We start from the raw sequence: 24,082 nt of genomic DNA on the forward strand, positions 1-24,082 counted from the left end.
TAACGAGTAGAGTGGACAAGGGAGAACCAGTGGATGTGGTATTTGGACTTTCAAAACTTTTGACAAGGTCCCACACAAGAGATTGGTGTGCAAAATCAAAGCACATGGTATTGGGGTTAATATACTGACGTGGATAGAGAACTGGTTGGCAGAGAGTCGGGATAAACGGGTCCTTTTCAGAATGGCAGGCAGTGACTCGTGGAGTGCCGCAGGGCTCAGTGCTGGGACCCCAGCTCTTTACAATATACATCAATGATTTGGATGATGCAATTGAGTGTAATATCTCTAAGTTTGCTGATGACGCTAAACTGGGTGGCGGTGTGAACTGTGAGGAGGATGCGAAGAGGCTGCAGGGTGACTTGGACAGGTTAGGTGAGTGGGCAAATGCATGGCAGATGCAGTATAATGTGGATAAATGTGAGGTTATCCACTTTGGGGGCAAAAATGTGAAGACAGATTATCTGAATGGCGGCAGATTAGGAAAAGGGGAAGTGCTACGAGACCTGGGTGTCATGGTTCATCAGTCATTGAAAGTTGGCATACAGGTACACCAGGTGGTGAAGAAGGCAAATGGTATGCTGGCCTTCATAGCTAGGTGATTTGAGTATAGGAGCAGGGAGGTCTTACTGCAGTTGTACAGGGCCTTGGTGAGGCCTCACCTGGAATATTGTGTGCAGTTTTAGTCTCCTAATCTGAGGAAGTGCAGCAAAGGTTCACCAGACTGATTCCCGGGATGGCAGGACTGACATATGAGGAGAGACGATCAACTGGGCCTTTATACATTGGTGTTTAGAAGGATGAGAGGGGATCTCATAGAAACATATAAGATTCTGATGGGACGGGACAGGTTAGATGCGCGTAGAATGTTCCCGATGTTGTGAAAGTCCAGAACCAAGGGACACAGTCTTTGGACTGAGATGAGGAGAAACTTCTTCACTCAGAGAGTTGTTAACCCGTGGAATTCCCTACCGCAGAGAGTTGTTAATGCCAATTCATTGGATATATTCAAGAAGGAGTTAGATATGGCCCTTACGGCTAAGGGGATTAAGGGGTCTTGAGAGAAAGCAGGAAACGGCTATTGAGGGAATGATTAGCCATGATCTCATTGAATGGTGGTGCAGGCTTAAAGGGCCGAATGGCCTACTCCTGCACCTATTTTCTATGTTTCTATGAGAAACAGTAACCCTAACTAATGTAACTTCTTGCTGGACTGAAAATTTTATAATGCTTCACATTATTTCTTATCTCTGATTGTCATTCCTTCCCTCAGGACGTAGCACTGGGCTTAAATCAGAATCTGAAGAGAAAGTGGAAACTTCTGAGATGACAGATAATGACATTTCTCCATTACCAACCCTGGAGGAGGTGGCACGTTTAACGTCTATATGCGGCACTGTGAGGGGTAAGAGGACACTGTAGAGGGACTACTGACCAAGACAAAGTCCTTCATTTTTCACAAAACTATTTTTTTTAAATCGTACTAAGAACATAAGAATTAGGAACAGGAGTAGGCCATCTAGCCCCTCGAGCCTGCTCCGCCATTCAACAAGATCATGGCTGATCTGGCCGTGGACTCAGCTCCACTTACCCGCCCGTCCCCCGTAACTCTTAATTCCCTTATTGGTTAAAAATCTATCTATCTGTGACTTGAATACATTCAATGAGCTCACCGCAACTGCTTCCTTGGGCAGAGAATTCCACAGATTCACAACACTCTGGGAGAAGAAATTCCTTCTCAACTCGGTTTTAAATTGGCTCCCCTGTATTTTGAGGCTGTGCCCCCTAGTTCTAGTCTCCCCGACCAGTGGAAACAACCTCTCTGCCTCTATCTTGTCTATCCCTTTCATTATTTTAAATGTTTCTATAAGATCACCCCTCATCCTTCTGAACTCCAACGAGTAAAGACCCAGTCTACTCAATCTATCATCATAAGGTAACCCCCTCATCTCCGGAATCAGCCTAGTGAATCGTCTCTGTACGATCTCCAAAACTAGTATATCCTTCCTTAAGTAAGGTGACCAAAACTGCACGCAGTACTCCAGGTGCGGCCTCACCAATACCCTGTACAGTTGCAGCAGGACCTCCCTGCTTTTGTACTCCATCCCTCTCGCAATGAGGCCAACATTCCATTCGCCTTCCTGATTACCTGTTGCACCTGCAAACTAACTTTTTGGGATTCATGCACAAGGACCCCCAGGTCCCTCTGCACCGCAGCATGTTGCAATTTCTCCCCATTCAAATAATATTCCCTTTTACTGTTTTTTTTTTTCCCCAAGTTGGATGACCTCACACTTTCCGACATTATATTCCATCTGCCAAACCTTAGCCCATTCGCTTAACCTATCTAAATCTCTTTGCAGCCTCTCTGTGTCCTCTACACAACCCGCTTTCCCACTAATCTTTGTGTCGTCTGCAAATTTTATTGCACTACACTCTGTCCCCTCTTCCAGGTCATCTATGTATATTGTAAACAGTTGTGGTCCCAGCACCGATCCCTGTGGCACACCACTAACCACCGATTTCCAACCCGAAAAGGACCCATTTATCCCGACTCTCTGCTTTCTGTTCGCCAGCAATTCTCTATCCATGCTAATACATTTCCTCTGACTCCGCGTACCTCTATTTTCTGCAGAAACCTTTTGTGTGGCACCTTATCGAATGCCTTTTGAAAATCTAAATACACCACATCCATCGGTACACCTCTATCCACCATGCTCGTTATATCCTCAAAGAATTCCAGTAAATTAGTTAAACATGATTTCCCCTTCATGAATCCATGCTGCGAAATCACCCAATTTCCCATATGGCCAGTCCATTCCTGTTTGGGTCATTTTCTTGGATTTTCTCTTCTAACCTTGCAATCTAGGAAGTGAGTTAGAAAAATACTCTGGTCAATTTTAACTCTTCCAACTTCAATGGAAAGGAAAATTGGGAGACGGAAGCAGTTAAATTCGACTCCGTTGTTTTATTTAATATTATTACAATTTAGGGCTGCTGCCTGAATTTATGACCAATATTTTTTTAATCTAAACTGGTCCTTAATCAGTGACCCAGATATATCATGTTTAATCTTTGTTCTTACCTGTAACCAGGAGAATGTTTTTGGGTATCACACCTTCATTGCAGGTATCTCAACCCCAGAAGATGCAACAAAACAGCTTGAACCGATGCCTGCTACTGAGGTCCTACTGAACACCATTCGTCCCACATTTGAGCAGCCAGCAGCTCCGCCGCCCATGGAACCTCTGTACAGCCTTGGGGAGGATGGCAAGGTCATAGGTACAACATCGAATTGAGTTTCAACACCCCCTGTGGTCTATGTAAGCTTTCTTTGCCAGAAAGTGCCTGTGAAACTTGCATAAGAACATAAGAAACAGGAGCAGGAATAGGCCATTCGACCCTTAGAGCCTGCTCCGCTATTCAGTAAGATCATGGCTGATCTTTTACCTCAACTCCACCTTCCTATACTATCCCCAGATCCCTTGATTCCCTTAGTATCCCAAAAAACTCTGCATCTCTGTCTTGAATATATTCAACGCCTGAGCAATTCACTGCTCTCTGGGTATAGAGAATTCCTAAGATTCACAACCCTATGAGTGAAGAAATTTCTCCTCATCTCAGTCCTAAATGGCCGAACCATAAACAGAAAAAGCCTTCACATTTTTCAGTTAATATGCAACTAATGCTTTACATTGTGTAGTGCTTGGCTGTCTGGCTGCCTTAGCTTATTCTTGTTACAGGGTAGCACTAATTTAAAGCATATTCTGACTATTTCATGGAAATGTTATGCTGCTGTTCCTGTACATAGCCATTGACTGATTGAATTTTAGAAATCTTGTCACAATTTTTGAATGAACGAATGTCCTCCTCCCTCCCCCAAAACAACATGAAGCTACAATAACATGCATAACTGTGGTTTATAGTGAGCCCATTGAAAGCTTTCGGGCTAGAATTTCCACGTCATTTCCGGCGGTTTTCTCGGCGGTACTGCTCGTTTTTAGCGGAAAACCACCCGGCGAAAATTTCCACTCCACTTCTCAGAGTTTCGCCAGCGTTTTCAAAATATTGCTGGGGAGTGGACCGCTGGCGTGCACCGCCGAAAAAAACTCAACCCCCTCAAGTTTGGGCTCAGTGGTGATCCATAGGTAAGAGCGAAAAAAACGCCCACAAAAAGCAGCCGGAACTGGGCGGTAGATAAGTAGCCCTGCAAAGAAAGGTAAGTTCAAGGGTTTTTAGAAATTCTTTTACAGCAATTAAATTAAAAAGGCACTTGATAATGTTTTCTTTTTTGTTTCTTTGAAAAAATATTTTTTATGTTTACCCCCCTCCCTAGGCCCAATTGTAAATTTGAGTAACTACCGCCTATTTTGATTAAGAACAGCCCAGGATCGTGTTTAACCGCCGAGACTCTGCGTGTAAGATCCATTTTCTTGCCGGGCGGTATTTTTTCCCTTTTTTATGCAATTTTTCACCGGTGTTAATTTAAGAATCTGAGTGATCTTTTTGGGCAGCACTCCGGAGATGGTGGGTTTTATGGAAAATCTAGCCTATAAAGTCCAATATTATTGTTTCAGACATGTTAGCTCTCAAGTTTCTTTACACTTATATCAATTTGCAGGTCGGGGAATGATTGCCATAGCTCAAAGATTGAATCCTGACTGCTTCATTGGCTCAGCGAGCTTAACCAGCTGCACCCTTTGGGTCAGGATAGTCCGGAGTTTGAACACTAGCCTGTGCTGACGTGGCTGATCGCGGCCATGGCAGTGGTTGGGATACTACAATTGGCCTCAGTCCCTCAGACAGGAAGATGGTGGGTGGCGGGGTATTGTGGAGAAAGGAGCTGCCAATTACTGCATATTCCAGGGGAAGTTGCAGTTCTCATCCCATGCTCTCTCGTCCATCGCCCTACTTTCCCCAACTTAGTCCCATCGCATCCTCTGCCCCTTTACCTTCCTTTCGACTTTTTAAAAATAAATTACATTGCCTTTTGAAATGTTCAAGGCTCCGTTTAAGACCAGAAGACATGCAGTGCTAGCTCTTCCTTGTCAATTCTGTGCACCAGGAGTGGGGGAGCAGGATACTATTTGTTGATCCCCTGTTTGTTTTATTCTCTTGTCCAGAACTTAAAGAAGGGTAACTTTGAAGGTATGAGGCATGAATTGGCTAAGATAGATTGGCTAATGATACTTAAGGGGTTGACTGTGGATGGGCAATTGCAGACATTTAGAGAACGCATGGATGAATTACAACAATTGTACATTCCTGTCTGGCGTAAAAATAAAAAAGGGAAGGTGGCTCAACCGTGGCTATCTAGGGAAATCAGGGATAGTATTAAAGCCAAGGAAGTGGCATACAAATTGGCCAGAAATAGCAGCGAACCTGAGGACTGGGAGAAATTTAGAACTCAGCAGAGGAGGACAAAGGGTTTGATTAGGGCAGGGAAAATGGAGTACGAGAAGAAGCTTGCAGGGAACATTAAGGCGGATTGCAAAAGTTTCTATAGGTATGTAAAGAGAAAGAGGTTAGTAAAAACAAACGTAGGTCCCCTGCAGTCAGAATCAGGGGAAGTCATAACGGGGAACAAAGAAATGGCAGACCAATTGAACAAGTACTTTGGTTCAGTATTCACTAAGGAGGACACAAACAACCTTCCGGATATAAAAGTGGTCAGAGGGTCTATTAAAGAGGAGGAACTGAGGGAAATCTTTATTAGTCGGGAAATTGTGTTGGGGAAATTGATGGGATTGAAGGCCGATAAATCCCCAGGGCCTGATGGACTGCATCCCAGAGTACTTAAGGAGGTGGCCTTGGAAATAGCGGATGCATTGACAGTCATTTTCCAACATTCCATTGACTCTGGATCAGTTCCTATCGAGTGGAGGGTAGCCAATGTAACCCCACTTTTTAAAAAAGGAGGGAGAGAGAAAGCAGGGAATTATAGACCGGTCAGCCTGACCTCAGTAGTGGGTAAAATGATGGAATCAATTATTAAGGATGTCATAGCAGCGCATTTGGAAAATGGTGACATGATAGGTCCAAGTCAGCATGGATTTGTAAAAGGGAGATCATGCTTGACAAATCTTCTGGAATTTTTTGAGGATGTTTCCAATAAAGTGGACAAAGGAGTACCAGTTGATGTGGTATATTTGGACTTTCAGAAGGCTTTCGACAAGGTCCCACACAGGAGATTAATGTGCAAAGTTAAAGCACATGGGATTGGGGGTAGTGTGCTGACGTGGATTGAGAACTGGTTGTCAGACAGGAAGCAAAGAGTAGGAGTAAATGGGTACTTTTCGGAATGGCAGGCAGTGACTAGTGGGGTACCGCAGGGTTCTGTGCTGGGGCCCCAGCTGTTTACATTATACATTAATGATTTAGACGAAGGGATTAAATGTAGTATCTCCAAATTTGCGGATGACACTAAGTTGGGTGGCAGTGTGAGCTGCGAGGAGGATGCTATGAGGCTACAGAGTGACTTGGATAGGTTAGGTGAGTGGGCAAATGCGTGGCAGATGAAGTATAATGTGGATAAATGTGAGGTTATCCACTTTGGTGGTAAAAACAGAGAGACAGACTATTATCTGAATGGTGACAGATTAGGAAAAGGGAAGGTGCAACGAGACCTGGGTGTCATGGTACATCAGTCATTGAAGGTTGGCATGCAGGTACAGCAGGCGGTTAAGAAAGCAAATGGCATGTTGGCCTTCATAGCGAGGGGATTTGAGTACAGGGGCAGGGAGGTGTTGCTACAGTTGTACAGGGCCTTGGTGAGGCCACACCTGGAGTATTGTGTACAGTTTTGGTCTCCTAACTTGAGGAAGGACATACTTGCTGTTGAGGGAGTGCAGCGAAGATTCACCAGACTGATTCCCGGGATGGTGGGACTGACCTATCAAGAAAGACTGAATCAACTGGGCTTGTATTCACTGGAGTTCAGAAGAGTGAGAGGGGACCTCATAGAAACGTTTAAAATTCTAACGGGTTTGGACAGGTTGGATGCAGGAAGAATGTTCCCAATGTTGGGGAATTCCAGAACCAGGGGTCACAGTCTAAGGATAAGGGGTAAGCCATTTAGGACCGAGATAAGGAGAAACTTCTTCACCCAGAGAGTGGTGAACCTGTGGAATTCTCTACCACAGGAAGTAGTTGAGGCCAATTCACTAAATATATTCAAAAGGGAGTTAGATGAAGTCCTTAGTACTCGGGGGATCAAGGGGTATGGCGTGAAAGCAGGAAGTGGGTACTGAAGTTTCATGTTCAGCCATGAACTCGTTGAATGGCGGTGCAGGCTAGAAGGGCTGAATGGCCTGCTCCTGCACCTATTTTCTATGTTTCTATGTTTCTATGTAACAACGTAAGTTGTGCAGTTTTCGTTAGGGGTCTTACTCAGAGCAAGAAAACATTTATTAGATCTTGGATACAAGAATCATCAAAGCAAAAGCATTAACTAGCACTCTTTTTATGTGGGAACATTCAGGTAACTTGGTAACAACATGAGGGAGGATTGAGCATTTTTGGCTGAAAACTCTTGTCTAGAAAAATCTGAGTTGCTGAACTACAAGTACTATGCATACTAAAAATAAAAAATAAATTTGTATTACACAAAACAAACAATCAAGGCTCAGTCTTGATCCTGTCGGTTGAGATCTCCACAAGTGGGACAGGCCTTCCCACCGAACCGAGGAGGATCGAAAAGTGGAATGATGCTCTGACTTTTGGGAAAATATGAGGTAAAAGGAAAAAAAAGACTTGCAATTATACAGTGCCTTTCATGACCTCAGGTGCACTTTCCAGCCAATGAAGTACTTTTGTGTAGTCACTGTTGTAATGCAGCCAGTTTGTGCACAGCAAGATCCTACAAACAGCAAAGTGATAATGACCAGATAATTTTTTTTTAAAAAGATGTTGATTGAGGGATAAATATTGGCCAGAACACCAGGGATAAATCCCCTGCTCTTCTTTGAAATAGTGCCGTGGGATCTTTTACGTCCAAATGTCGGAGCAGACAGGGCCCCGGTTTAACGTCTCATCCAAAAGACGACACCTCCGACAGTGCAGCGCTCCCTTAGTACTGCACTGAGACTGTCAGCATAGATTTATGTGTTCAAGTCCCTAGAGTGGGATTTGAACCCACAACCTTTTTACTTCGATGAGAGTACTACCCACTGAGCCACAGCTGACACAAAAGGAAGGATTTGGGTTGCACTTCATTTAGTAATGTTTATTACCCTCTTTGTCAGCTACTCCAGCAGAAGTCCATGAAGCCCTGTCGGAGCTTGGGTACCATTCATTCAGACCGGGCCAGGAATTGACAGTTATGAGGATTTTATCAGGTACGTGAGTAATAGAATTTTTCAGGCTGCATTTTCACATTTCAATAGAGTACTTACTAATGGCAATAGTATGTGCAGTACCTTTTATCTCTTTAATTACTTAGAATAATACAGCATAGAAGGAGGAGAATTTACTTTTGAAAGTTATTGTTGAATCTACTCCCTTTCAGGCAATGCATTCCAGATTACAATTCATTGTGTGAAAAATAAAATCTGATCTCAAGAACTCAAGAAATAGGATCATGCTGGAGATGGCGGAGGAACATAAGAACATAAGAATTAGGATCAGGAGTAGGCCATCTAGCCCCTCGAGCCTGCTCCGCCATTCAATAAGATCATGGCTGATCTGGCCGTGGACTCAGCTCCACTGTCCCGCCCGCTCCCCGTAACCCTTAATTCCCTTATTGGTTAAAAATCTATCTGTGACTTGAATACATTCAATGAGCTAGCCTCAATTGCTTCCTTGGGCAAAGAATTCCACAGATTCACAACCCTCTGGGAGAAGAAATTCCTTCTCAACTCGGTTTTAAATTGGCTCCCCCGTATTTTGAGGCTGTGCCCCCTAGTTCTAGTCTCCCCGACCAGTGGAAACAACCACTCCGCCTCTATCTTGTCTATCCCTTTCATTATTTTAAATGTTTCTATAAGATCCCCCTCATCCTTCTGAACTCATAGAAACATAGAAAATAGGTGCAGGAGTAGGCCATTCGGCCCTTCTAGCCTGCACCGCCATTCAATGAGTTCATGGCTGAACATTCAACTTCAGTACCCCATTCCTGCTTTCTCGCCATACCCCTTGATCCCCCTAGCAGTAAGGACCTCATCTAACTCCTTTTTGAATATATTTAGTGAATTGGCCTCAACAACTTTCTGTGGTAGAGAATTCCACAGGTTCACCACTCTCTGGGTGAAGAAGTTCCTCCGCATCTCGGTCCTAAATGGCTTACCCCTTATCCTTAGACTGTGACCCCTGGTTCTGGACTTCCCCAACATTGGGAACATTCTTCCTGCATCTAACCTGTCTAACCCTGTCAGAATTTTATATGTTTCTATGAGGTCCCCTCTCATTCTTCTGAACTCCAGTGAATACAAGCCCAGTTGATCCAGTCTTTCTTGATAGGTCAGTCCCGCCATCCCGGGAATCAGTCTGGTGAACCTTCGCTGCACTCCCTCAATAGCAAGAATGTCCTTCCTCAGGTTAGGAGACCAAAACTGTACACAATACTCCAGGTGTGGCCTCACCAATGCCCTGTACAACTGTAGCAACACCTCCCTGCCCCTGTACTCAAATCCCCTTGCTATGAAGGCCAACATGCCATTTGCTTTCTTAACCGCCTGCTGCACCTGCATGCCAACCTTCAATGACTGATGTACCATGACACCCAGGTCTCTTTGCACCTCCCCTTTTCCTAATCTGTCACCATTCAGATAATAGTCTGTCTCTCTGTTTTTACCACCAAAGTGGATAACCTCACATTTATCCACATTATACTTCATCTGCCATGCATTTGCCCACTCACCCAACCTATCCAAGTCGCTCTGCAGCCTCACAGCATCCTCCTCGCAGCTCACACTGCCACCCAACTTAGTGTCATCCGCAAATTTGGAGATACTACATTTAATCCCCTCATCTAAATCATTAATGTACAGTGTAAACAGCTGGGGCCCCAGCACAGAACCTTGCGGTACCCCACTAGTCACTGCCTGCCATTCTGAAAAGTACCCATTTACTCCTACTCTTTGCTTCCTGTCTGACAACCAGTTCTCAATCCATGTCAGTACACTACCCCCAATCCCATGTGCTCTAACTTTGCACATCAATCTCTTGTGTGGGACCTTGTCGAACGCCTTCTGAAAGTCCAAATATACCACATCAACTGGTTCTCCCTTATCCACTCTACTGGAAACATCCTCAAAAAATTCCAGAAGATTTGTCAAGCATGATTTCCCTTTCACAAATCCATGCTGACTTGGACCTATCATGTCACCTCTTTCCAAATGCACTGCTATGACATCCTTAATAATTGATTCCATCATTTTACCCACTACCGATGTCAGGCTGACCGGTCTATAATTCCCTGTTTTCTCTCTCCCTCCTTTTTTAAAAAGTGGGGTTACATTGGCTACCCTCCACTCCATAGGAACTGATCCAGAGTCAATGGAATGTTGGAAAATGACTGTCAACGCATCCACTATTTCCAAGGCCACCTCCTTAAGTACTCTGGGATGCAGTCCATCAGGCCCTGGGGATTTATCGGCCTTCAATCCCATCAATTTCCCCAACACAATTTCCCGGCTAATAAGGATTTCCCTCAGTTCCTCCTCCTTACTAGACCCCCCGACCCCTTTTATAACCGGAAGGTTGTTCGTGTCCTCCTTCGTGAATACCGAACCAAAGTACTTGTTCAATTGGTCCGCCATTTCTTTGTTCTCCGTTATGACTTCCCCTGATTCTGACTGCAGGGGACAAGTAAAGACCCAGTCTACTCAATCTATCGTCATAAGGTAACCCCCTCATCTCCTGAATCAGCCTAGTGAATCGTCTCTGTACCCCCTCCAAAGCCAGTATATCCTTCCTTAAGTAAGGTGACCAAATCGGCACGCAGTACTCCAGGTGCAGCCTTACCAATACCCTATACAGTTGCAGCAGGACCTCCCTGCTTTTGTACTCCATCCCTCTTGCAATGAAGGCCAACATTCCATTCGCTTTCCTGATTACCTGCTGCACCTGCAAACTAACTTTGGGATTCATGCACAAGGACCCCCAGGTCCCTCTGCACCGCAGCATGTTGTAATTTCTCCCCATTCAAATAATATTCCCTTTTACTGTTTTTTTTTCCGAAGGTGGATGACCTCACACTTTCTGACATTGTATTCCATCTGCCAAACCTTAGCCCATTCGCTTAACCTATCTAAATCTCTTTGCAGCCTCTCTCTGTCCTCTACACAACCTGCTTTCCCACTAATCTTTGTGTCATCTGCAAATTTTGTTACACTACACTCTGTCCCCTCTTCCAGGTCATCTATGTATATTGTAAACAGTTGTGGTCCCAGCACCGATCCCTGTGGCACACCACTAACCACCGATTTCCAACCCGAAAAGGACCCATTTATCACGACTCTCTGCTTTCTGTTCGCCAGCCAATTCTCTATCCATGCTAATACATTTCCTCTGACTCCGCGTACCTCTATCTTCTGCAGTAACCTTTTGTGTGGCACCTTATCGAATGCCTTTTGGAAATCTAAATACATCACATCCATCGGTACACCTCTATCCACCATGTTCGTTATATCCTCAAAGAATTCCAGTAAATTACTTAAACATGATTTCCCCTTCATGAATCCATGCTGCGTCTGCTTGATTGCACTATTCCTATCTAGATGTCCCGCTATTTCTTTCTTAATAATAGTTTCAAGCATTTTCCCCACGACAGATGTTAAACTAACCGGCCTATAGTTACCTGCCTTTTGTCTGCCCCCTTTTTTAAACAGAGGCATTACATTAGCTGCTTTCCAATCCGCTGGTACCTCCCCAGAGTCCAGAGAATTTTGGTAGATTATAACGAATGCATCTGCTATAACTTCCGCCATCTCTTTTAATACCCTGGGATGCATTTCATCAGGACCAGGGGACTTGTCTACCTTGAGTCCCATTAGCCTGTCCAGCACTACCCCACTAGTGATAGTGATTGTCTCAAGGGTCCTCCCTTCCCACATTCCTGTGACCAGCAATTTTTGGCATGGTTTTTGTGTCTTCCACTGTGAAGACCGAAGCAAAATAATTGTTTAAAGTCTCAGCCATTTCCACATTTCCCATTATTAAATCCCCCTTCTCATCTTCTAAGGGACCAACATTTACTTTAGGCACTCTTTTCCGTTTTATATATCTGCAAAAGCTTTTACTATCTGTTTTTATGTTTTGTGCAAGTTTACCTTCGTAATCTATCTTTCCTTTCTTTATTGCTTTTTTAGTCATTCTTTGCTGTTGTTTAAAATGTTCCCAATCTTCTAGTTTCCCACTAACCTTGGCCACCTTATATGCATTGGTCTTTGATTTGATACTCTCCTTTATTTCCTTGGTTATCCACGGCTGGTTATCCCTTCTCTTACCGCCCTTTTTCACTGGAATATATTTTTGTTGAGCACTATGAAAGACCTCCACTGTTCCTCAATTGTGCCACCGTTTAGTCTGTGTTCCCAGTCTACTTTAGCTAACTTTGCCGTCATCCCACTGTAGTCCCCTTTGTTTAAGCATAGTACGCTCGTTTGAGACACTACTTCCTCACCCTCAATCTGTATTACAAATTCAACCATACTGTGATCACTCATTCCGAGAGGATCTTTTACTCGGATATCGTTTATTATTCCTGTCTCATTGCACAGGACCAGATCTAAGATAGCTTGCTCCCTTGTAGGTTCTGTAACATACTGTTCTAAGAAACAATCCCGTATGCATTCTATGAATTCCTCCTCCAGGCTACCCCGTGTGATTTGATTTGACCAATCGATATGTAGGTTAAAATCCCCCATGATTACTGCCGTTCCTTTTTCACATGCCTCCATTATTCCCTTGATTATTGCCCGCCCCACCGTGAAGTTATTATTTGGGGGCTTATAAACTACGCCCACCAGTGACTTTTTCCCTTTACTATCTCTAATCTCCACCCACAATGATTCAACATTTTGTTCATTAGAACCAATATCGTCTCTCACAACTGCCCTGATATCATCCTTTATTAACAGATGATCCATTGAACGTGGAGGCTAGTGGGGTGAAAGGTGAGGACAAGGGGAACCCTGTCGTGGTTCTGAGAGGGAGGGGAAGGGGTGAGAATAGAGGTGCAGGAAATAGAACGGACAAGGTCGAGGGTCATGTTAACCATGGAGGAGGGAAATCCTCTGCTGAGGAAAAAGGAAGACATGTGAAAGGTGGCGTCGTCGGAGCACATGCGACGGGGACGAAGAAACTGGGAAAATGGAATGGAGTCCTTTAAGGATGCGGGGTGGGAGAAAGTCTAGTCCAGGTAGCTGTGGGAGTCGGGGGCTTATAGTGGATACTGGTCGAAAGTCTATCCCCAGAAATGGAAACATACAAGTTAAGGAAGGGAAGAGTCGGAGATGGACCAGGTGAAGGTGAGGGAAGGGTGGAAATTGGATGCAAAGTGAATGAAATTTTCAGTTCAGGGCGAGAGCAGGAAACGGTACCGATAGTCATCAATGTACCGGAAAAATAGGTGAGAGAGGGGACCCGAGTAGGACTGGAACAAAGAATGTTCCTCAAAGCCCACGGAAAGGCAGGCATAGCTAGGACCCATGCGGGTTCCCAAAGCAACGCCTTTAATTGTCTCCATTTCTGGGGATAGACTTTCGACCAATATCCACTATAAGCCACTGAATCCCACAGCTACCTGGACGACACTTCCTCCCACCCCGCATCCTGTAATGACTCCATTCCATTCTCCAAGTTTCTCCGTCTCCGTCGTATCTGCTCTGACGACGCCACCCTTCATCCCTTTTGTCTCTCTAATCTCTCCTGCCTTCCACCTATCACAAACGTTCCCTTTTGTTCTCTCTTCCCCTCCCCCTATCAGTGCTTAAGAATGTGTTCTTTTCAAACATTCGGCAGTTCTGACGAAGGGTCGTTGACCTGAAACGTTAACTCTTGTTTTTCTCTCCACTGATGCTGTCTGACCCGCTGAGATTTCCAGCATTTTCTGTTTTTAATTTCAGATTCCAGCATCTGCAATATTTTGCTTTTGTACCAGATTTATTAAATTTGATTCACAATTTTGCCATGGTGGTTTCCCTGTGTTCACTTGGGAGCCCCTGAACTTTGACTCTTGCCAACATATGCCTCAGTTCTTTCACTTTGGGTAAAGGGATGTGTCTACAATGAGATGATGTGTAATCTATATCTGGTTACTTTTCTGGTTCTTGCTTTCATTCGTGTAGAAAACAATTGGGATTTTTCTCTGCCTGGATTTCATACAGCTCACAAAAGTAGCTTTTAAAGTGGATGCCACTTGTTTCACTGAACAAAAATTGGTGAAATTCCATTTGCGTAAAATGAGGCAGGTTATTGTCCATGAATTGGCTGATAAAGGATTCCTTCTGACGACAGGGGGCGCGGTGCGGAGGAGGCAAAACGTTAAAAAATTAATGAATGCAGCATTTGTCAGACGGATGTGTAATTTCCATTTATGGTCATCTGTGAATTCGTTTGGTGGAAAATACTGTAAGAAAAAAGTATTGCAGCCACAAATATTGTTTGTTCATGTGATGGTGGTAAGCATTTTGATTGCCTGATTGCTTCAAAAAGAGTACATCTGTATAATTTAGGAACCTTCGAATGCTCTTGAAGTTTACTGTTTATCTTTGCTGTTAATATGTATGGACGGTGTATGCTTACATATGCACCACCAGAAAATGGCTAACAATCAACTGTCCAATATATTTAAACATTTTAATTTGTACAAAGTAGTCTGAAGGTGAGAGATTTTCCATCATGCGATTTGCTATTAAAAGTTGTCAGCATCTGCAGATGTGTGCAGTAAGCAAATGACCATTATCAGAGTTAATTGCTGGACTTGTGTTACACTAATCTCCATACAGCAGAGAATAAAGATGCAGATTTGTTTGTAGGAGTCTGAAGTTACAGAAATTCATCCAACTTTTTGTACAACATGAAGGTGTTAGGAGCAGTTGCGATACAAGAGTTTGATTTGGAGATTTATAGGATTTCAGCATTTCTCGGTCACCTTATCAAAAAAAAACTTACCCTTTTTAATTTCATACCTCCTATGATGGTGATTGCAGTGGTTGAGTGCCACTGGTGATTGAATAAGTAAAATTGTATTTTTATTACAAAATATGATGGGAGTATTATTGTTTGTTTTATCTATATACTCAATTTCATGTCTTGCCTTTTTTCAAAGTGTAGGATAGAGAGGAGGCCGATGGCGCATGAAGGGGGAGGGGGAAGAGGAAGATCATTGGGGAGGAGGGTTATTGGAGAAGCGCTGGTTGCGGTGTGAAATAGATGCAGGAAACGATCGCTGCGTCCGAAGGGATCTGCCCGAGAAGTTTGGTTTTTATAATTTATAGGGGGATGTGAATGAGAATGAAGGCTGTAAAGGTTCATGAATTTCCTCCCCTTGTAAATTTTAAAAGAGCACTGATCTGGGCAGTCTGCTTATAATGCAACTGTCGAAAGTGAAACCCACATGCGCAAAGAAAGCATTACAGCCAGAGGGAGGAAAGGTATGGGCACTGAGTGTAGAATATGGGAGCTGCAAGAGGCAGGAAGGAGGGAGAGAGAAAGTTCATCGGTGCTAAGGTTCCATTCTGTCCTGAATTATTGAATCCTGAATGCTTTGCATATATCGCCATTCCTTCATTGTCGCTGGGTCAAAATCCTGGAACTCCCTCCCTAACAGCACTGTGGGAACACCTTCACCACAAGGACTGCAACAGTTCAAGAAGGTGGCTCACCACCATCTTCTCAAGGGCAATTAGGGATGGGCAATAAATGCTGATTTCCAGGAACGGTGCAGTGGCTCTAGGCCTTTTGGCTAAGATCATGCGTAACTGACCTGACAGGGGAGTAGCCACCATAACCCCAAGGTGGTTCTCCCTGGATCAGGAAGGTATATGCTTGCTTTTTTGGAAATAGGAGGTGGGTGGGGTGGCTTGACCCATCCACCTCCACGGAGGTGTGTGGGGGACCTGACCCATCCACCTCCATGGCACGAACCTGGTATTGCAGTACTTCCAGGAACGGTGCAGTGGCTCTAGGCCTTTTGGCTAAGAGCATTGGCGCAGAGTGATCCTTGAATGGGCCCAAGGTGACCTCTGGCGTTTGTGATTTGACAAAGAATTGGAACGATTGGCTACGAATTTTAAAAAAAAAAATGCTGATTTTGCCTGCGCCACCCACATCCCAGGAACAAATTTTTAAAAATGAAGACTTGTATCTCTAGTGTGCTCCAGTAATTAGGAAGGCAAATGGAATGTTGGCATTTATTGCAAGGGGGATAAAAGGAGAAAAGTCTTGCTACAACTGTACAGGGTGTGGTACACCTGTGTAGTTTTGGTCTCCTTGTTTAAGGAAGAATATACTTGCATTGGAGGCAGTTCAGAGAAGGTTCACTAGGATGATTCCTGGAATGAAGGGGTTGTCTTATGAAGAAAGGTTGAGCAGGTGAGGCCTGTACTCATTGGAGTTTAAAAGAATGAGAGGTGATCAATTGAAACATACAAGATTCTGAGCGGGCTTGACGGGGTAGATACTGAGAGGATGTTTTCCCTCGTGGGGAAATCTAGAACTAGAGGGCAAAGTTTCAGAATAAGGGGTCACCCATTTAAGATGGAGATTTGAGGGTTGTGAATCTTTGGCATTCTCTACCCCAGCGAGCTGTGGAAGCTGAGTCATTGAATATATTCAAGGCTGAGATAGACAGATTCTTGAATTCTAGGGGGATTGAGGGTTATGCGGATTGGGCAGGGAAGTGGAGTTTGAGGCCAAGATCAGATCAGCCATGATCTTATTGAATGGCGGAGCAGGCTCGAGAGGCCGTATGGTCTACTCCTGCTCCTAATTCTTATGTTCAGCTCGGCCAATTAATTAAAAGTCAAAGTCGTTGTTAAATTCAGTACTTTCAGGGATTCCTGATGCTCTCTTATGGTGTCTGTTCTGTTTTCTGTCCCAAACCAGGCCTTTCGACCTTGGTTGTGCTCTCCACTGGAATGGGAAAATCATTTTGCTACCAGCTGCCTGCATACCTGTACGCCAAGAGGTCAAAGTGCATCACCTTGGTGATTTCACCTCTTGTCTCGCTGATGGACGACCAGGTGAGATTTTCAGTTCCTCTTTCAGTTTTCTACACCCATTTTTTTTTAAGGAGTAGCCCTGGCTGCATTCTCAAATTTATCATTATCATCAAGTACCTGTTCGTAACCCAAGGGTCACTTGAGATTCCAGTTCTGTTCAAACTCATGACTGTTACAAAACAAATTATACCATGAAGTATATTTCACCCCACAACCGGATAATGTACCAGTACCCTTTCAATTGCTTGTCGGTCACAGATCTAAGCTATGTGCATTCTGCATGAGGTAGTGTTACTGTCACCATTTATCCCTCAACCAACAACACTAAATTGATACAAAATCAAAATACTGCGGATGCTGGATATCTGAAATATAAATACGCAACAAGTCAAGCAGCATCTGTGCAGCGAGAAACGGATCTTTCGTCAGAACTGGAAAATCTGGTCATTTATTTCATTACTGTTTGCGGGAGCTTGCTGCAGATAAATTAGCTGCTGCATTTCCTACATTACAATAGTGACTACACTTCAAAAGTACAGGTTGAACCTCCCTTATCCGAAACTCTTGGGACCTGGCCTGTTCGGGATAAAGGATTTTTCAGGACGAGGGGGTGGTCACGTTAAATTGGATGGTACAGGTATTGAGCAAGGGGCTATCGGCGCTGGCTGGCTTGGGGCTGGGAGTGCGGCAGAGAGATTGGGGCGGGGGGGGATTGTGGAGTCAGGCCAGCGATTGTGGGAGTCGGCAGCGAGGAAGGACTTCAATTTGTTCATGTCGGAGTTCTGCGCAAGCGCCACCCGGTGGCCGGGAATGGTTCCAAATAAGGGAGGTTGGACCTGAACTGAGTTGGCTGTGAAGCACTTTAGAATGTCCTGATGCCATGAAAAGCTCTATATAAATGCATATTCTTGTTTTTATTGTGTATCGGATATGAGGGTATGTTATATTTCTCAAGGAAGGAACCACAGTGCACATTGTAAGATTTGTTTGTGTTATGTCAGATTATTGGTATGAAACCACCTTAATTTATATATTTATTTTGTATCTTTCCTACAGGTGTCTGGGCTCCCTTCCAATCTAAAGGCTGTTTGTATCCACTCTAGTATGACAAGGACACAGAGAGAAGCAGCTATTGCAAAGGTCAGCTGGAGATTCAGTGGTTAATTATGATCATTGAATATGGGGGATGACGAGCTGATCTCATTGCAAATGTTCCTTGACTTGTTAATAGAATCATACAACACCGAAGGAGGCCATTTGGCCCATCGTGTCTGTGTCGGCTCTTTGAAAGTTATCCAATTAGTTGCACTCCTGGTCTGTCCCCGGAGCCCTGTAAATTTTCCCCTTCAAATATTTATCCAATTCCCTTTTGAAAGTTACTATTGAATCTGCTCCTATCACCCTTTGAGGCAGTGTCCAAATTATTTTATTTAATGGCATACTTCAGCATCTTGCAGCGCAACAGCTGCAGGAAATTACAGGGCGCAGCGCCAGCCCTTATACGTGGCCGCCTTCGACTTTACAAAGGCCTTTGTCACTGTCAACCGCGAGGGTCTATGGAGCATCCTCCTCTGTTTCGGATGCCCCCAAAAATTCGTCAACATCCTCCGCCTGCTCCATGACGACATGCAGGCCGTGATCCTTACCAACAGATCCATTACAGACCCAATCCATGTCCGGACCGGGGTCAAACAGGGCTGTGTCATCGTCCCAACCCTCTTCTCAATCTTCCTCGCTGCCATGTTCCACCTCATAGTCAACAAGCCCCCTGCTGGAGTAGAACTAAACTACAGAACCAGTGGGAAGCTATTCAACCTTCGCCGTCTCCAGGCCAGGTCCAAGACCACCCCAACCTCTCGTCGAGCTACAGTACGTGGACGATGCCTGCGTCTGCGCACATTCAGAGGCTGAACTCCAGTACATAGTCGACATATTTACTGAGGCGTACGAAAGCATGGCTCTTGCGCTAAGCAGACATTGACGACGAGATTCAACGCAGCCTTCAGCCGCCTGAGGAAAAGAGTGAACATAAGAATTAGGAACAGGAGTAGGCCATCTCGCCCCTCGAGCCTGCTCCGCCATTCAAAAAGATCATGGTGAGTGTTCGTAGACCAGGCCCTCAAATCTACCACCAAGCTCATGGTCTACAAGGCTGTAGTAATACCTGCCCTCCTGTATGGTTCAGAGACATGGACCATGTACAGTATGCACCAAGTTGCTGGAAAAATACCACCAATGATGCCTCCGGAAGATCCTACAAATCCTCTGGCAGATCCTCAGATGCACCAACATTAGCGTCCTCAACCAAGCCAACATCCTCAGCATTGAAGCACTCAATCAGCTCCGCTGGGCAGGCCATATTGTCCACATGCCAGACACGAGACTCCCAAAGCAAGTGCTCTACTCTGAACTCCTTCATGACAAACGAGCCAAAGGTGGACAAAGGAAACGTTACAAGGACACCCTCAAAGTCTCCCTAATAAAGTGCAACATTCCCACCGACACCTGGGAGTCCCTGGCCAAAGACAGCCCTAAGTGAAGGAAGTGCATCCGGGAGGGTGCTCATCGCCGTGTGCATGCAGAAAACAAGCACAGGCAGCGGAAAAGAACATGTGGCAAACCTGTCCCCCCCCCCCCCCCCCCCCCCATTACCCTCAGCGACTATCTGTCCCACCTGTGGCCAGGACTGTGGCTCTCGTATTGGACTGTTCAGTCACCTAAGGACTCATTCGAAGAGTGGAAGCAATTCTTCCTCAATTCCAAGGGACTGCCTATGATGATGACTTCAGCATCTTGCATGAAAAGAATCCCTATTATTTCAGTCACTCTGTTATATATGTGGATGTTTTACAATTTTTTTTGGTACAGATGCCGCCAACCAGTGCCATTTACAACTGAAAACATTTAGATCAGTGGCAATGCTGTCATCAAAATAGAGACAAGTGGTGACTCCACTACAATCCTTCTGAATACTGTTGCTGAGGCATTCTAAAGAGAGAAAGTATCAGTATAGACCTTCAAAAGCACTTGTTAGAAAATATGCTGATTCAAAAAAAAAAATACATGGTGTTGGAATATGCTAAGAAGGTTTGAGTCCCTAGTACAGTTAGGTAATGACAAGTGACCCCTTGCATGTTCTCTGTACAAATGATCACTTCTCAGACCAATCCAAATACTTCTAATTCTTTGACATTTTGCTGCCTCATGCCTTTGGGCAGTGACGACCTTTACTTCTGAAACTTTGGGTCACAAAAATGTTAGTTTTCTCTTTGGGTTTTCCTGATTTACAGTAAATATGGGGGTAGGGGAAGGCTGGGAGGTGAGAAAAGGTTACCTCCCTGCCTTTATTAAAAAAAAAAACATTTTTTCTTAAACCTGAATGGGTGTATCCTCGTTACTCTCCATAAGCAGTAGTTGCTCACCTCGCTGTGTTCAGATTAGGTGGGACAGGTCAGTTGGAGAGTTACCATGGTGGTTCTTAATCGTCTTATTTCTCAGCCCTTTGATCCAGGTTATGTAGCTGGCTACTGTTTGGCACCTTCTCTCTGACCCTGCAATGAAGCAGTCCGTGCCCGCATGCAGCAAGACCTGGACCATTGACTTGTGCTAGTAAGTGGCAAGTAACATTTGTGCCACGCAAGTGCCAGGCAATGACTATCTCCAACAAGAGAGTGTGACCACTTCCCCAGGGCATTACCAATGTCTATAAATCCCCTACCATCAACATCCTGGGGGTAACCATTTACCAGATACTCAACTGGACCAGCCGTGGCTACAAGAGGTCAGAGGCTGGGTATTCTGTGATGAGTGGCTCACCTCTTGACTCCCCAGAGCCTTTCCACCACCTACACGGCACAAGTCTGGAGTACTTGGGAGATGGAATACTCTCCACTTGCCCAGATGGGTGCAGCAGCAACAACACGCAAGAAGCTTGACACCATCCAGGACATATAAATCCACTTTATCATCACCATTTACTTCCTCTACTACTGGTGCACTGTGGCTGCAGTGTGCACTCTCTACAGGATGTATTGCAGCAACTTCACCAGGCTGCTTTGACAGCACCTGGCTGGTTGGTAAGTTGAGGGATGTGGTGTTGAGGTGCATGACTGAGTTGCTGTAGAGTAGAAGAGGCTTTGCCTTACCTGAGAATGCTCAGTGTTGACACTGAGTGCCATAGTGCTGAATTATTTCACCTTGATGAACACGAGATCTGCCCCCATCTCCCACCCCCCCCCCCCCCCCTGCCAAGCAGGTAAATTAAAACAAACCAGATGGCAGTAAGGAACTTTTGCTTTGGATTTACTAGGACATAATTTCATATTTCCTCCAATTCATGTGTTCACCTTTGAGCCCACAGGTGAAAGAGGGAAAGGTCCACGTTCTGCTGCTCTCCCCAGAAGCGCTCGTTGGTGGTGGCCGGGCCGGGTCGAGCTGTCTCCCACCTGCACACGAGCTTCCCCCGCTGGCTTTCGCTTGTATCGATGAGGCGCACTGCGTCTCGGAATGGTCGCACAACTTCAGACCATGCTATCTCCGACTGTGCAAGGTAAGGGAGGAGCAGTTCAGTGCAGCTGTGTGATCAGAATTATCTTGAGGGAAACGATCTGAATTCAAATTAGGCATCTCGCCACTTTGTTCAGGTTTCTACTCTCCTGGAAATGCTGGCTGTGGAGTGTATGACCCTTGCCCCATTCTTCAAGTGGGGCCCTGACCCTGACTTTGAATGTTGACCGGTGGGCATCACAATGTTGGCCATGCCCAACTTCCACCCGAACTCATTTCCCAGAAGGACTCGCTGGCTAGCAATAAGCAATGGAAACATTGGATGATTCCCACCACTCTCTACCAGTTATAGGCTTCTCAGTGCTGCCCCCTGGCTGCGCTGAGCCAACATGACAGACCTAATATGAACCTGTGATTTTTTTTTTCTGAATACACAACACACTACCAATTTTCTTGTACAATAAGTAATCATAAAACCTAACAATGTTATCCTGAATCTGAGAGGGTTTTGGAATACAGAAAAGCTTCAATTATACAAAGCCTTGATTAGACCCCATCTGGCGTACTGTGTTCAGTTTTGGGTACCGAACTTCTGGAAAGATACATCGGCCTTGGATAGGTACAGCATATTCACTAGAATTATACTAGGGATTAAAGGGTTAAATTGTGTATAGGTTGGATTAAACATGGCTTATATACCCTTGAGTTTAGAAGATTAAGGGGTGATCCGATCGAGGTCTTTAATGTGATAAAGGGACTTGATAGCGTGGATGAAGAGAAACCATTTCTTCTGCTGGCAGGAACCCAGAACAAGGGGGCATAATAAGATTAGTACTAGGCCATTCAGGACTGAAATCAGGAAACACTTAACACAAAGTGTAGTGGGAATCTGGAACTCTTTTCCCCCAAAAGACTGGTTTCTGGGTCAATTGAAAGTTTCAAGACTGAGAAGGATAGATTTTTGTGAGGTAAGGATATTAAGCGATATGGAGTCAAGATACAATTCCGCCATTTCATTAGATCATGGCGGAACAGGCTCATGTCGGGGGCAGGGGGTTAAAATCAACCCCTCAGTATCTGGAGAAACAGAAAAAAACCGGACACTTGGGTGAGGTATCATGGGACAGCCAGTGCCAATGGAATTAAACCCTATCATAAGTTAGCACCTTCAGGACACGAGGGAAGATTATTGGGGGAACAAGGAAAAAATTAAGATGTGCGCTAAAATCACTCGCAGAAGACTATTGCCTGTTGTCAGTTAGCTAGCAGGCTAATTAAAATTGTGTCTTTTCTCAGTTATGACAAGTCTTTAACCAGTGGATTAACAAATTCAGTTTAAATTGTGAACATCAATAACACTGGAAAGCAATTTTTAGCTTTTTAATATTGCTGTTCTTCAGTAGATGTATTTTGTGTCTGATCTGCAGGTCCTGAAGGAACGTTTGGGAGTGAAGTGCCTGCTGGGATTGACAGCCACTGCCACACGAGCAACAGCCCAGAACATTGCATATCACCTTGGGATCCAGGAGGGAGAAGGAATAGCTGTACGTTCTGCAGATGTGCCAGCCAATTTGTTCCTCAGTGTGTCTACAGACCGAGATAGAGATCAGGTAAAGGCCTGTACTGGCTGTTCATAGCACACCATACAAGGGAAGAGAACATCTGTAATCATCTATTGTTTGAGTACAACAGCCCTATTAGAAAATAAAAGTTGGTCCTATCGGCAGACGGATATACAATCATAGAAATTTACAGCATGGAAGGTGGCCATTTTGGCTCGTCGTGTCTGCGCCGGCCGACCAAGAGCTATTCAGCCTCAACCCACTTTCCAGCTCTTGGTGCGTAGCCCTGTGGTTACGGCACAAGTGCACATCCAATTACTTTTTAAATGTGGTGAGGGTTTCTGCCTCTACCACCCTTTCAGGCAGTGAGTTCCAGACCCTCACCACCCTCTGGGTGAAGAAACTTCCTCTCTAAACCTCCTACCAATTGCTTTAAATCTGTGCCTCCTGGTTGTGACCCCTCTGCTAAGGGAAATAGATCGGTCCTATCCACTCGATCGAGACCCCTCATAATTTTATACACCTCAATAAGGTCTCCCCTCAGCCTCCTCTGGACACAGTCTTAGGATAAGGGGTAGGCCATTTAGGACGGAGATGAGGAGAAACTTCTTCACTCAGAGTTGTTAACCTGTGGAATTCCCTACCGCAGAGAGTTGTTGATGCCAGTTCATTGGATATATTCAAGAGGGAATTAGATATGGCCCTTACAGCTAAAGGGATCAAGGGGTATGGAGGGAAAGCAGGAAAGGGATACTGAGGTGAATGATCAGCCATGATCTTATTGAATGGCGGTGCAGGCTCGAATGGCCTACTCCTGCACCTATTTTCTATGTTTAAAAGAAAACAAACCCA

At 44.8% G+C, this 24,082-nt stretch overlaps 1 protein-coding gene and 1 pseudogene across 3 annotated transcripts in view; both read left to right on the forward strand.

Annotated features, from left to right (window-relative positions):
* The window catches only part of recql4 (RecQ helicase-like 4), a 93,152-nt gene that overhangs the window by 37,475 nt on the left and 31,595 nt on the right, over window positions 1-24,082 (forward strand). For all 3 annotated transcript variants that reach the window (XM_070881803.1, XM_070881806.1, XM_070881805.1), the window contains 7 exons: window positions 1,271-1,402; window positions 3,127-3,279; window positions 8,241-8,333; window positions 17,047-17,183; window positions 18,219-18,302; window positions 21,523-21,711; window positions 23,096-23,278. In XM_070881803.1, coding sequence (XP_070737904.1) covers window positions 1,271-1,402; window positions 3,127-3,279; window positions 8,241-8,333; window positions 17,047-17,183; window positions 18,219-18,302; window positions 21,523-21,711; window positions 23,096-23,278 — 971 coding nt within the window. The remainder of the gene's footprint in view (window positions 1-1,270; window positions 1,403-3,126; window positions 3,280-8,240; window positions 8,334-17,046; window positions 17,184-18,218; window positions 18,303-21,522; window positions 21,712-23,095; window positions 23,279-24,082) is intronic.
* LOC139264935 (U2 spliceosomal RNA) lies at window positions 15,885-16,123 on the forward strand (annotated as a pseudogene).

The sequence above is a fragment of the Pristiophorus japonicus genome, chromosome 5, assembly GCF_044704955.1.
Source record: "Pristiophorus japonicus isolate sPriJap1 chromosome 5, sPriJap1.hap1, whole genome shotgun sequence".
Classification (NCBI taxonomy): Eukaryota; Metazoa; Chordata; class Chondrichthyes; family Pristiophoridae; genus Pristiophorus; species Pristiophorus japonicus.